We start from the raw sequence: 15126 nt of genomic DNA, 5'->3' as shown, positions 1-15126 counted from the left end.
TTGGGCAGGTATTGGTTGGTAGGGCAGCTATTGGTTGGTATTGGTTGGTATTGGTTGGTTGGGCAGGTATTGGTTGGTATTGGTTGGTTGGGCAGGTATTGGTTGGTTGGTTGGTTGGTTGGGCAGGTATTGGTTGGTTGGATGGTTGGGCAGGTATTGGTTGGTATTGGTTGGTTGGGCAGGTATTGGTTGGTTGGATGGTTGGGCAGGTATTGGTTGGTATTGGTTGGTTGGGCAGGTATTGGTTGGTAGGGCAGCTATTGGTTGGTATTGGTTGGTATTGGTTAGTTGGTTGGGCAGGTGTTGATTGGTTGGTTGGTTGTGCAGGTATTGGTTGGTTGGTTGGTTGGATGGATGGATGGGTGGATGGGCAGGTATTGGGTGGATGGGCAGGTATTGGGTGGATGGGCAGGTATTGGGTGGATGGGCAGGTATTGGGTGGATGGGCAGGTATTGGGTGGGTGGGCAGGTATTGGGTGGGTGGACAGATATTGGGTGGATGGGCAGGTATTGGGTGGGTGGACAGGTATTGGTTGGATGGGCAGGTATTTGTTGGATGGTTGGATGGATGGATGTATGTATGGCAGGTATTGGTTAGTATTGGGTGGTTGGTTTGAAGAGCAAATATTGGTTGGTTGGGCAGGTATTAGGAACAGGGGTGGAATTGGGTCTCTCTCTCTCCATGACACTATGGGGCACGAGGACCTGGGGCAGCCCCAGAGCAGACTGGGTCCTGGGAGGGTAGAGGACAGTAGAAATAGTAAAAGACAACCAGTAGCCTATGTAACCTGGGTTGTATTCATTAGGGCACATCATAGCAAAACATTTTTCAACATTTTTCAACAAAAGATCAAAATCAGCAGTTTTTCTTAGACAGGACCAGACAGTCCCTCTCTGTTTTAATGTGTTTTCTGATCCAGCCAGTTGGGTTGTGAATAACTGAAACCTCTGGGCCGAGGCCTGTGGGGGGTCCAAGAGGCAGCAAATACATAAATAAAGGAAATATATACAGTATATATTATTAATGGAATATATACAGTACCAGTCAGTTTGGACACACCTACTCATTCAAGGGTTTTTCTATATTTTTTACTATTTTCTACATTGTAGAATAATAGTGAAGACATAAAAACTATGAAATAACACATATGGAATCATGTAGTAACCAAAATAGATTTAAACAAATCAAAGTAGCCACCCTTTGCCTTGATGACAGCTTTGCACACTCTTGGCATTCTCTCAACCAGCTTCATGAGGTAGTCACCTGGAATACATTTCAATTAACAGGTGTGCCTTGTTAAAAGTGAATTTGTGGAATTTCTTTCCTTCTTAATGAGTTTGAGCCAATCAGTTGTGTTGTGACAAGGTAGGGGTGGTATACAGAAGATATCCTTATTTGGTAAAAGACCACGTCCATATTATGGCAAGAACAGCTCAAATAAGCAAAGACAAATGACAGTCCATCATTATTTTAAGACATGAAAATAAGTTGATTTGGAAAATTTCCAGAACTTTGAAAGTTTCTTCAAGTGCAGTCACAAAAAAACCATCAAGCGCTATGATGAAACTGGCTCTCATGAGGACCGCCACAGGAAAGGAAGACCCAGAGTTACCTCTGCCGCAGAGGATAAGTTCATTAGAGTTAACTGCACCTCAGATTGCAGCGCAAATAAATGCTTCACAGAGTTCAAGTAACAGACAGATCTCAACATCAACTGTTCAGAGGAGACTGCGTTAATCAGGCCTTCATGGTCGATTTGCTGCAAAGAAACCACTACTAAAGGAGAGGATAAGGGGTGGCAACAAAAACAAGAAGAGACTTGCTTAGGCCAAGAAACATGAGCAATGGACATTAGACTGGTGGAAATCTGTCCTTTGGTCTGATGAGTCCAAATTTGAGATTTTTGGTTCCAACCGCCGTGTCTTTGTGAGGCGCAGAGTAGGTGAATGGACGATCTCTGCATGGTGGGTTTGTATCATTTGATTTACACAACATGCCTACCACTTTGAAGATGCAACATATTTTTTATTGTGAAACAAACAAGAAATAACACAAAAAAACTGAAAACTTGAGCGTGCATAACTATTCACCCCTCCAAAGTCAATACTTTGTAGAGCCACCTTTTGCAGCAATTACAGCTGAAAGTCTCTTGGGGTATGTCTCTATAAGCTTGGCAGATCAACCTACTGGGATTTTGCCTATTCTTCAAGGCAAAAATGCTCCACTCCTTCAAGTTGGATGGGTTCCGCTGGTGTACAGCAATCTTTAAGTCATACCACTAATTCTCAATTGGATTGATGTCTGGGCTTTGACTAGGCCAATCCAAGACATTTAAATGTTTCCCCTTAAACCACTCGAGTATGGCTTTAGCAGTATACTTAGGGTCATTGTCTTGCTGGAAGGTGAACCTCCGTTCCAGTCTCAAATCTCTGGAAGACTGAAACAGGTTTCCCTCAAGAATTTCCATGTATTTAGCGCCATCCATCATTCCTTCAATTCTGACCAGTTTCCCAGTCCCTGCCGATGAAAAACATCCCTACAGTATGATGCTGCCACCACCTTGCTTCACTGTGGGGATGGTGCTCTCGGGGTGATGAGAGGTGTTGGGTTTGAGCAAGACGCAGCATTTTCCTTGATGGCCAATAAGCTACATTTTAGTCTCATCTGACCAGAGTACCTTCTTCCATATGTTTGGGGAGCATCCCACATGCCTTTTGGCGAACATCAAACGTGTTTGCTTATTTATTTTCTTTAAGCAATGGCTTTTTTCTGGCCACTCTTCCGTAAAGCCCCAGCTCTGTGGAGTGTACGGCTTAAAGTGGTCCTATGGACAGATATTCCAATCTCCGCTGTGGAGCTTTGCAGCTCCTTCAGGGTTATCTTTGGTCTCTTTGTTGCCTCTCTGATTAATGCCCTCCTTGCCTGATCTGTGAGTTTTGGTGGGCGACCCTCTCTTGGCAGGTTTGTTGTGGTGCCATATTCTTTCCATTTTTTATTTAATGGATTTAACGGTGCTCCGTGTGATATCTAAAGATTCTGATATTTTTTTATAACCCAACCCTGATCTGTACTTCTCCACAACTTTGTCCCTGACCTGTTTGGAGAGCTCCTTGGTCTTCATGGTGCCGCTTGCTTGGTGGTGCCCCTTGCTTAGTGGTGTTGCAGACTCTGGGGCCTTTCAGAACAGGTGTATATATATATACACTGAGATCATGTGACACTTAGATTGCACACAGGTGGACTTTATTTAACTAATTATGTGATTTCTGAAGGTAATTGGTTGCACCAGATCATATTTAGGGGCTTCATAGCAAAGGGGTGAATACATATGCACGCACCACTTTATTATTTATTATTTTTTAAACAAGTTATTTTCTTCAATTCACTTCACCAATTTGGACTATTTGGTGTTTATGTCCATTACATGAAATCCAAATAAAAATCTATTTAAATTACAGGTTGTAATGCAACAAAACATGAAAAACACCAAGGGGGATGAATACTTTTGCAAGGCACTGTAACTGCCAAAATAAACAAAAACACCAATATAGTGTCTTAAAACGACCTGCCCGAACAGCTTCAATGTTCCTTGGCATAGATTCTACTAGTGGACCTAAACCACGGCAGGAAAATACACAGTAACGTAACATTTATATCCCTCATTTACTCAGGCGTTTCCTTTATTTTGGCAGTTACCGGTTGCCTACAGAAAGGGAAGGCCGTAATTTGGCCAGCATGCATGTCAGATATACAGATTGCTGCATTGTGGCCATAGACATATAATAAACAGAAGGGTTTTGGAATCTCTTACCCTGCCAATTTGACTGTTAAACTCATGGGTACACTTGCAATGGTTGCCAGCCCTAACTTGAATTGGAACGGCCATCTATGGATTATATTTCCATGGTTGGTCGCGTCTGTCATAATACAAAATCGCGAGAAAACGTACAGTTTGGAAAGCAAATGATGCCTTAATCCGGCCCTGTGTGTGTGTGGGTTCTCACCAGGTGCATGGCGGAGGAGCGAGGGGGGTGGGGCTCAATCAGCAGCTGGGATGGAGTCTGACCACATGCCTGGATCTGGGTTTCCATTAACTGGGGGGGGGTAGAGAGAGGGGAGGCAGAGAGGGGGGGCAGAGAGAGGGGGGGTAGAGGGGGGCCGAGAGAGGGGGGAGACGGAGGGGGAGTGGGGAGAGAGGGGGAGAGCGAGGGGGTAGAGAGAGAGAGAGAGAGGTAAAAGCATAATCAGTAACATTACATTAGTTTGCTGTAATTAACTCAACTGAGATTATATTTCTATGGCTGTAATATTATAATATAACACTGCAAAAAAAATGATGGGTTAAAAACAACTCAATGTTGGTTATTAGGTAACCCAGCGCTGGTTAAATATTGGACAGAACACATGCTGGGTGGGTTATTTTGACCCAGCCAGTTGGGTTGTGAATAACCCAACATTTCGGGTTGTTGGGATTACCCAAACATGGGTTAATTTAACCATCAATTGGGTATGTTTTACTCTCATGCTTGGTTGAACTAGGCTTTTAGGGAACTCATACACTTCAGTAAGCATTATTGAAACTATACAAATGTCAAATGTTGGACCTTTTAAAGAAAACAACCCAATGCCTGCATCTAGCAGCTGGGTCAACCAAACAACCCAGCAACAGGGTCAACCAAACAACCCAGCAGCAGGGTCAACCAAACAACCCAGCAACAGGGTCAACCAAACAACCCAGCAGCAGGGTCAACCAAACAACCCAGCAGCAGGGTCAACCAAACAACCCAGCAGCAGAGTCAACCAAACAACCCAGCAGCAGGGTCAACCCAACAACCCAGCAGCAGGGTCAACCAAACAACCCAGCAGCAGGGTCAACCAAACAACCCAGCAGTAGGGTCAACCAAACAACCCAGCAGCAGGGTCAACCAAACAACCCAGCAGCAGGGTCAACCAAACAACCCAGCAGCAGGGTCAACCAAACAACCCAGCAGCAGGGTCAACCAAACAACCCAGCAGCAGGGTCAACCAAACAACCCAGCAGCAGGGTCAACCAAACAACCCAGCAGCAGGGTCAACCCAACAACCCAGCAGCAGGGTCAACCAAACAACCCAGCAGCAGGGTCAACCAAACAACCCAGCTTGTCCATATATGTATATATTCTTTATTCAATTCCTTTACCTAGATGTGTGTGTGTATTCGGTAGTTTGTTGTGGAATTGTTAGATATTACTGCACTGTCGGAACTAGAAGCACAAGCATTTCGCTACACTCGCATTAACATCTGCTGACCATGTGACCAATAACATCTGCTAACCATGTGACCAATAACATCTGCTAATCATGTGACCAATAACATCTGCTAACCATGTGACCAATAACATCTGCTAACCATGTGACCATGTGACCAATAACATCTGCTAACCATGTGACCAATAACATCTGCTAACCATGTGACCAATAACATCTGCTGACCATGTGACTGTGACCAATACATTTTGATTTGATAACACGTTGTTATACATGATGTTGGGCTATCATAGTACTTCACTTCTCGACACCGCTGCCCTGTGACGGTTGTCACGGTGAGTCATGGCGACAGCCAGGTGACCTACCTCCCGCTGTGCGGAGTCGGTGATGGTATCCAAGGTGACGGAACCCTCATAGGACAGGAAGTGGAAGACGTTAAGAGCTCGTACAGCCTCGGGCCCTCTCTGCTTATAACCAAATATCAGATCTATCCACTGGTGCAGCTGGCACGACACAAACTCACTCTCCAACGCCTAGAGAGAGAGAGAGGAGAGAGGGAAGGATGGAGGAAAGGAAGGAAGGAGGGAGAGAGGGAAGGAGGAAAGGGAGAGAGGGAAGGGAGGAGGAAGGGAAGGAAGGAGGGAGAGAGGGAAGGAGGAAGGGAGAGAGGGAAGGATGGAGGAAGGGAAGGAAGGAGGGAGAGAGAGAGGGAAGGAGGAAGGGAGAGAGGGAAGGGAGGAGGAAGGGAAGGAAAGAGGGAGAGAGGGAAGGAGGAAGGGAGAGAGGGAAGGGAGGAGGAAGGGAGAGAGGGAAGGATGGAGGAAGGGAAGGAAGGAGGGAGAGAGGGAAGGAAGAAGGGAGAGAGGGAAGGGAGGAGGAAGGGAAGGAAGGAGGGAGAGAGGGAAGGAGGAGGAAGGGAGCGAGGGAAGGGAGAGAGGGAAGGAGGGAAGGAGGGAGGGAGAGAGGGAAGGAAGGAGGGAGGGAGAGAGAGAGGGAAGGAAGTAGGAAGGGAGCGAGGGAAGGGAGAGAGGGAAGGAAGGAGGAAGGGAAAAAAGGTGGGAGAGAGGGAAGGAGGAAAGGGAGAGGGAAGGGAGGAGGAAGGGAGGAGGAAGGGAAGGAAGGAGGGAGAGAGGGAAGGAGGAAGGGAGAGAGGGAAGGATGGAGGAAGGGAAGGAAGGAGGGAGAGAGGGAAGGAGGAAGGGAGAGAGGGAAGGGAGGAGGAAGGGAAGGAAGGATGGAGAGAGGGAAGGAGGAAGGGAGAGAGGGAAGGATGGAGGAAGGGAAGGAAGGAGGGAGAGAGGAAAGGAAGAAGGGAGAGAGGGAAGGGAGGAGGAAGGGAGCGAGGGAAGGGAGAGAGGGAAGGAGGGAAGGAGGGAGGGAGAGAGGGACGGAAGGAGGGAGGGAGAGAGAGAGGGAAGGAAGTAGGAAGGGAGCGAGGGAAGGGAGAGAGGGAAGGAAGGAGGAAGGGAAAAAAGGTGGGAGAGAGGGAAGGAGGAAAGGGAGAGGGAAGGGAGGAGGAAGGGAGGAGGAAGGGAAGGAAGGAGGGAGAGAGGGAAGGAGGAAGGGAGAGAGGGAAGGATGGAGGAAGGAAGGAAGGAGGGAGAGAGGGAAGGAGGAAGGGAGAGAGGGAAGGGAGGAGGAAGGGAAGGAAGGATGGAGAGAGGGAAGGAGGAAGGGAGAGAGGGAAGGATGGAGGAAGGGAAGGAAGGAGGGAGAGAAGAAAGGAAGAAGGGAGAGAGGGAAGGGAGGAGGAAGGGAGCGAGGGAAGGAGAGAGGGAAGGAGGGAAGGAGGGAGGGAGAGAGGGAAGGATGGAGGAAGGGAAGGAAGGAGGGAGAGAGGGAAGGAAGAAGGGAGAGAGGGAAGGGAGGAGGAAGGGAAGGAAGGAGGGAGAGAGGGAAGGAGGAGGAAGGGAGCGAGGGAAGGGAGAGAGGGAAGGAGGGAAGGAGGGAGGGAGAGAGGGAAGGAAGGAGGGAGGGAGAGAGAGAGGGAAGGAAGTAGGAAGGGAGCGAGGGAAGGGAGAGAGGGAAGGAAGGAGGGAGGGAGAGAGGGGAGGAAGGGAAGGAAGGAAGGAGGGAGGGAGAGAGGGGAGGAAGGAAAGGAAGGAAGGAAGGAGGGAGGGAGGGAGAGAGGGGAGGAAGGGAAGGAAGGAAGGAGGGAGGGAGAGAGGGGAGGAAGGAAAGGAAGGAAGGAAGGAGGGAGGGAGGGAGAGAGGGGAGGAAGGAAAGGAAGGAAGGAGAGAGGGGAGGAATGAAGGACAGAGGGGAGGAAGGAAAGGAAGGAGGGAGGGAGAGAGGGGAGGAAGGAAGGAGAGAGGGGAGGGAGGAAGGAAAGGAAGGAAGGAAGGAGGAAAGGAAGGAAGGAAGGAAGGAAGGAAGAGAAAGGTCATGCTCTAGTCCTGTAGCTGTATGGCAGTAAGCCTTCTCCAGTGGTGTTGTAGGGGGGTGTATTCATTAAGACAGGGAAATTAAAACAAGACGGTCAAGTTCAGTTAATACCTCCCTGTTTCAACCCTTTTTCTTTCATTTGCATGCCTGATAAATGTGACCGACCGGCTCGATTCGGTCTTATGTAGCAACATTTGAAATGGTGTTTTTTACATTGGATAAAAGTAAAAGTAGAGACTCAGAGCTAGAACAGTCTATATTATACATTACAGTTGAGGAACAATGGGAAAGTAATTCTGCTTTGAAAGTTGATAAACTTGTAAACTCACTTTTGAGAAAATGGCCCTTGAATGTTTTGGTAAACCTACTGGAGAGCTCTTCTTTGTTTACACCCATTCAGCATCATTCACACCCTTTTAAGCCTTAGCCCCACCCATCTCTTTAAGGAGTCACATGTGAGGCCATGTACTAAACAACCAAAGATTTCAAGACTACAGGCTGGTTTATACTACGGGTGTGTTTGTAAATTTAAATCTGGTGTACCAGAGTGCGTTCTGGGCGTTTGTAAATTCAGAGCATTGTCAGATTGTCAGTTCGTAAACTCAAGAGCTTTTCGCTCTCGGAGCGTTCAGAGAGCACACTGGACACTCTGGCCGAGGAGTAGGGTTCATTTCAGCGTTCTGTCCTAACAACAGCAGTCAAGCACCCAAGTTAACTAGCTAGCTAGCTACTTCCAGAACACAAATGAGAGAACAGGTCACTCTGAACATTTTACTCTCCCTAGCAGAGCTGGTTAGGCTGTTTTCATGTTATCCAGAGCGCTGTTGACTGTAACTGTGCTGCTTGCAACAGTTTAATTTATGCTTTTTTTTGGCCAACATTTACTGACACCACATTTCAACGGGTGTTGAGCGTTTGTAAATGTGTCAATTATTCTGCGCTCCGGTACACTCGATACGAGAGTGCTCTGAAATCAGAGTAGATAGCCAGAGTGAATTTATCAGCTCCGTCCACCGACAGTTGTGGCAATGACGTCATTGTAAATAAGAATTTGTTCTTAACTGACTTGCCTAGTTAAATAAAAAAATAAAAAATCATGAACATTCTATTGAAATGGTTACTTGCATTATGGAGTCTTTTGTTTAGCTAGCTAGCTAAACAATGAACCATAATCCCTGCAGGTAGCTAACCAACCAGGTTCAGTGTTAGCTAGCTAACATTGGGCTATAACTAGCAACGAAAATGACTCTGAGATACGAATAATATTACTATTCAGATCATAGTAGTGAGCCAGCTAGCTAACATTAGCTAGCTTCTACCTCTCTGTCACGGATGCCATGGTTGCCCTTTAGTTTGAAGATATAATCCGGAGACAGGTGTTTTATACAACAGCCTTCTGTGTGTTCTCTGTTCAACTCCGTCTGTATATTTTGCAATCAAACGGCAGAATTTCCTCCATCTCCATCTCACACTAACCACTGATTTCAAAACTTGGTCCTCCAGAAAGTGGAGAGCAACACTTTTGCAGTTCTACTTACGTGATATCTTTCAAAAAAGCCACGTTAGACAGGATGACCTACACATACTGACCAGCTCATGTTATAGACAGAAGCGCGCTACATGGCAGACCAATCCGAACTCATCTCTCGGCATGTCCAGCCCACTCATTATCTCAGCCAATCATGGCTAGCAGGAAGGTTGCTTCACTTTTTCTGTAGTTAACCTGTTATGGCTAGGGGGCAGTATTTTCACGGCTGGATAAAAAACGTACCCGATTTAATCTGGTTACTACTCCTGCCCAGTAACTAGAATATGCATATAATTATTGGCTTTGGATAGAAAACACCCTAAAGTTTCTAAAACTGTTTGAATGGTGTCTGTGAGTATAACAGAACTCATATGGCAGGCAAAAACCTGAGAAGATTTCATGCAGGAAGTGGCCTGTCTGACAAGGTGTTGTTCTTCTTGTCTCTGTTTATTGAAGAGTGAGGATCTTAGCTGTCCCGTGACACTTCCTACGGCTGCCATAGGTTCTCAGAAGGCGGCAAAATGCTGGATCGTGGCTTTGCAGGCTCTGGCTGAAACAAAGTAGCGCGTTTGGGTAGTGGCTGGTTACAGTACTGTGAGACTCAGGCTCGTGCCCGCGTCGACCGAAAGCTTTGTTTTCTTTCCTCTGTTTAGCTAAATGGACATTCCCGGTCGGAATATTATCGCTTTTTTACGAGAAAAATGGCATAAAAATGGATTTGAAACAGCGGTTGACATGCTTCGAAGTACGGTAATGGAATATTTAGATTTTTTTTGTCACGAATTGCGCCATGCGCGCGACCCTTCTTTACCATTCGGATAGTGTCTGGGACGCACGAACAAAACGCCGCTATTCGGATATAACGATGGATTATTTTGGACCAAACCAACATTTGTTATTGAAGTAGCAGTCCTGGGAGTGCATTCTGACGAAGACAACAAAAGGTAATCAAACTTTTATAATAGTAAATCTGATATTGGTGAGTGCTAAACTTGCCGGGTGTCTAAATAGCTAGCCCGTGATGCCTGGGCTATGTACTTAGAATATTGCAAAATGTGCTTTCACCAAAAAGCTATTTTAAAATCGGACATATCGAGTGCATAGAGGAGTTCTGTATCTATAATTCTTAAAACAATTGTTATGCTTTTTGTGAACGTTTATCGTGAGTAATTTAGTCAAATGTTAGCGAATTCCCCGGAAGTTTGCGGGGGGTATGCTAGTTCTGAACGTCACATGCTAATGTAAAAAGCTGTTTTTTGATATAAATATGAACTTGATTGAACAAAACATGCATGTATTGTATAACATAATGTCCTAGGTGTGTCATCTGATGAAGATCATCAAAGGTTAGTGCTGCATTTAGCTGTCTTCTGGGTTTTTGTGACATTATATGCTAGCTTGAAAAATGGGTGTCTGATTATTTCTGGCTTGGTACTCTGCTGACATAATCTAATGTTTTGCTTTCGCTGTAAAGCCTTTTTGAAATCGGACAGTGTGGTTAGATAAAGGAGAGTCTTGTCTTTAAAATGCTGTGAAATAGTCATATGTTTGAAAAATTGAAGTTTTTGTATTTTTGAGGAATTTGTAATTCGCGCCACGCCTATCATTGGATATTGGAGCAGGTGTTCCGCTAGCGGAACGTCTAGATGTAAGAGGTTAAAGCAACTAGGCTCCTAATTTAACAATTGTATTTGTATTTACAGATGGCATACAAGTTTGTTATTAAGGCACATGAAAGTTCACGGCCCAGAAGGCATTTCCGCCAAAAAATGCGGTTTACATTCAAACGTCTCTCCTGTGAAGTAGTGACACGTAAAATATGCCTAGTTTCCTGACACGAGACCCAGCATTCGTGTGTGTGTCTGTGTGTGTGTGTCTGTGTGTGTGTCTGTGTGTGTCTGTGTGTGTGTCTGTGTGTGTGTGTCTGTGTGTGTGTGTGTGTGTCTGTGTGTGTGTCTGTGTGTGTGTGTCTGTGTGTGTGTGTGTGTGTGTGTGCTGTGTGTGTGTGTGTGTGTGTCTGTGTGTGTGTGTCTGTGTGTCTGTGTGTGTGTGTGTGTGTGTCTGTGTGTGTGTGTCTGTGTGTGTGTCTGTGTGTGTGTGTCTGTGTGTGTGTGTGTGTCTGTGTGTGTGTGTGTGTGTGTGTGTGTGTGTGTGTGTGTGTGTGTGTGTCTCACCATGCGGTTGATGCGTACGAAGTCCTCAGGTTTCTTGGCCCAGGCTGGCAGTTCTATGTCAGACACAGCTGTCCCGTCCTCTCTCTGTCCCAGCTCATAACCACTACTGTTAACAAACATCTCTGGAAGGTAGTAGAACTCTGGGATCAACTCCTGTTGGCCAACACACACAGTAACACAGTGGGGAGGTTTCATACTGCTTTACTAATGACAAGCAATCAACCAACCAATCAATCAATTACATTTAAACTCTCTCTCCTTTCTCTCTTTCCCTTAAGCACACACACACACACACACACACACACACACACACACACACACACACACACACACACACACACACACACACACACACACACACACACACACACACACACACACACACACACACACACACTGACCTTGACATCAGCAGTGTCCCGTTGGCAGTTCCTCCATGCCCGTGCGATGCCAGAGAAGGCTCTGTCAGGATGGTCAAACTGGTTCTCATTGGCATTCAGGAAGAACGTGGTGAAGGGCTCCTAATGAGGCAGGAAACATGAAGAATCTCTACTATACTGACACAATCAATATCTCCCTCCCTCCCTCCCTCCCTCCCTCCCTCCCTCCCTCCCTCCCTCCCTCCCTCCCTCCCTCCCTCCCTCCCTCCATCCATCCATCCCTCCATCCATCCCTCCATCCATCCCTCTATCCATCCATCCATCATTCCAGAAGAACGTTGTGAAAAGCTCCTAATGAGGTAGGAAACACAATGTGTGTGTGTGTGTGTGTGTGTGTGTGTGTGTGTGTGTGTGTGTGTGTGTGTGTGTGTGTACTCACTATCCGCAGCATCCAGAGCAGGGTGGTGTTAGCGGTGGAGTAGAGGGAGCTGTAGTGATGGGGTGGCGTTCCGTCCTCTTCCCAGGTATCATAGCGTTCTGCATAGAACACCGCTCGCTTTGGGTTCAACGCACCGATTGGCTGCAGGGAATCACACAGAATTTGGAACAAGAGCTGAAACTAACACAGAATATTTTTCTATTGTACCTGTTTAGGAGAGGTGATGGCTGGCAGAGTAGAACACCTGTTTAGGAGAGGTGCTGGCTAACAGAGTAGAACACCTGTTTAGGAGAGGTGCTGGCTAGCAGAGTAGAACACCTGTTTAGGAGAGGTGCTGGCTAGCAGAGTAGAACACCTGTTTAGGAGAGGTGATGGCTAGCGGAGTAGAACACCTGTTTAGGAGAGGTGCTAGCAGAGTAGAACACCTGTTTAGGAGAGGTGCTGGCTAGCAGAGTAGAACACCTGTTTAGGAGAGGTGCTGGCTAGCAGAGTAGAACACCTGTTTAGGAGAGGTGCTGGCTAGCAGAGTAGAACACCTGTTTAGGAGAGGTGCTGGATAACAGAGTAGAACACCTGTTTAGGAGAGGTGCTGGCTAGCGGAGTAGAACACCTGTTTAGGAGAGGTGCTGGCTAGCAGAGTAGAACACCTGTTTAGGAGAGGTGCTGGCTAGCAGAGTAGAACACCTGTTTAGGAGAGGTACTGGCTAACAGAGTAGAACACCTGTTTAGGAGAGGTGCTGGCTAACAGAGTAGAACACCTGTTTAGGAGAGGTGCTAACAGAGTAGAACACCTGTTTAGGAGAGGTGCTGGCTAGCAGAGTAGAACACCTGTTTAGGAGAGGTGCTGGCTAGCAGAGTAGAACACCTGTTTAGGAGAGAGGCTGGCTAGCAGAGTAGAACACCTGTTTAGGAGAGGTGCTGGCTAGCAGAGTAGAACACCTGTTTAGGAGAGGTGCTGGCTAGCAGAGTAGAACACCTGTTTAGGAGAGGTGCTGGCTAGCAGAGTAGAACACCTGTTTAGGAGAGGTGCTGGCTAGCAGAGTAGAACACCTGTTTAGGAGAGGTGCTAGCAGAGTAGAACACCTGTTTAGGAGAGGTGCTGGCTAACAGAGTAGAACACCTGTTTAGGAGAGGTGCTGGCTAACAGAGTAGAACACCTGTTTAGGAGAGGTGCTGGATAACAGAGTAGAACACCTGTTTAGGAGAGGTGCTGGCTAGCAGAGTAGAACACCTGTTTAGGAGAGGTGCTGGCTAGCAGAGTAGAACACCTGTTTAGGAGAGGTGCTGGCTAGCAGAGTAGAACACCTGTTTAGGAGAGGTGCTGGCTAGCGGAGTAGAACACCTGTTTAGGAGAGGTGCTGGCTAACAGAGTAGAACACCTGTTTAGGAGAGGTGCTGGCTAACAGAGTAGAACACCTGTTTAGGAGAGGTGCTGGCTAGCAGAGTAGAACACCTGTTTAGGAGAGGTGCTGGCTAGCAGAGTAGAACACCTGTTTAGGAGAGGTGCTGGATAACAGAGTAGAACACCTGTTTAGGAGAGGTGCTGGCTAGCAGAGTAGAACACCTGTTTAGGAGAGGTGCTAACAGAGTAGAACACCTGTTTAGGAGAGGTGCTGGATAACAGAGTAGAACACCTGTTTAGGAGAGGTGCTGGCTAACAGAGTAGAACACCTGTTTAGGAGAGGTGCTAACAGAGTAGAACACCTGTTTAGGAGAGGTGCTGGCTAACAGAGTAGAACACCTGTTTAGGAGAGGTGCTGGCTAGCAGAGTAGAACACCTGTTTAGGAGAGGTGCTAACAGAGTAGAACACCTGTTTAGGAGAGGTGCTGGCTAGCAGAGTAGAACACCTGTTTAGGAGAGGTGCTTGCTAACAGAGTAGAACACCTGTTTAGGAGAGGTGCTGGCTAACAGAGTAGAACACCTGTTTAGGAGAGGTGCTGGCTAGCAGAGTAGAACACCTGTTTAGGAGAGGTGCTGGCTAGCAGAGTAGAACACCTGTTTAGGAGAGGTGCTGGCAGAGTAGAACACCTGTTTAGGAGAGGTGCTGGCTAGCGGAGTAGAACACCTGTTTAGGAGAGGTGCTGGCTAGCAGAGTAGAACATCTGTTTAGGAGAGGTGCTGGCCAGCAGAGTAGAACACCTGTTTAGGAGAGGTGCTGGCTAGCAGAGTAGAACATCTGTTTAGGAGAGGTGCTGGCTAACAGAGTAGAACACCTGTTTAGGAGAGGTGCTGGCTAGCGGAGTAGAACACCTGTTTAGGAGAGGTGCTGGCTAGCAGAGTAGAACACCTGTTTAGGAGAGGTGCTGGCAGAGTAGAACACCTGTTTAGGAGAGGTGCTGGCTAGCAGAGTAGAACACCTGTTTAGGAGAGGTGCTGGCTAGCAGAGTAGAACACCTGTTTAGGAGAGGTGCTGGCTAGCAGAGTAGAACACCTGTTTAGGAGAGGTGCTGGCTAGCAGAGTAGAACACCTGTTTAGGAGAGGTGCTGGCTAGCAGAGTAGAACACCTGTTTAGGAGAGGTGCTGGCTAGCAGAGTAGAACACCTGTTTAGGAGAGGTGCTGGCTAGCAGAGTAGAACACCTGTTTAGGAGAGGTGCTGGCTAGCAGAGTAGAACACCTGTTTAGGAGAGGTGCTGGCTAGCAGAGTAGAACACCTGTTTAGGAGAGGTGCTGGCTAGCAGAGTAGAACACCTGTTTAGGAGAGGTGCTGGCTAGCAGAGTAGAACACCTGTTTAGGAGAGGTGCTGGCTAGCAGAGTAGAACACCTGTTTAGGAGAGGTGCTGGCTAGCAGAGTAGAACACCTGTTTAGGAGAGGTGCTGGCTAGCAGAGTAGGGTATAATAATGACAAACACTGCGGGTCACTAGTTTATAAAGTGTCAAAGGACTTACAGGTGTGATAACATGAATTAACATGCCTTCACATTACATGGCTCAGTCACACAGTACATATACAGTGCAGTGGCATCATAG

The 15126-nt window shown here is 47.0% G+C and overlaps 1 protein-coding gene across 3 annotated transcripts in view; it reads right to left on the bottom strand.

The window, feature by feature from the left end:
- Positions 1 to 15126, bottom strand: part of LOC106574788 (neurobeachin) — a 306741-nt gene that overhangs the window by 17546 nt on the left and 274069 nt on the right. For all 3 annotated transcript variants that reach the window (XM_045717441.1, XM_045717439.1, XM_045717440.1), the window contains 5 exons: positions 12155 to 12295; positions 11737 to 11856; positions 11336 to 11488; positions 5614 to 5781; positions 4006 to 4095 (listed from right to left, as the gene is read on the bottom strand). In XM_045717441.1, the coding sequence (XP_045573397.1) occupies positions 4006 to 4095; positions 5614 to 5781; positions 11336 to 11488; positions 11737 to 11856; positions 12155 to 12295 (672 nt within the window). The remainder of the gene's footprint in view (positions 1 to 4005; positions 4096 to 5613; positions 5782 to 11335; positions 11489 to 11736; positions 11857 to 12154; positions 12296 to 15126) is intronic.

The sequence above is a fragment of the Salmo salar genome, chromosome ssa04 (assembly GCF_905237065.1).
Source record: "Salmo salar chromosome ssa04, Ssal_v3.1, whole genome shotgun sequence".
NCBI classification, from domain to species: Eukaryota; Metazoa; Chordata; class Actinopteri; order Salmoniformes; family Salmonidae; genus Salmo; species Salmo salar.
This window is presented reverse-complemented; position numbering and strand designations above follow the sequence as displayed.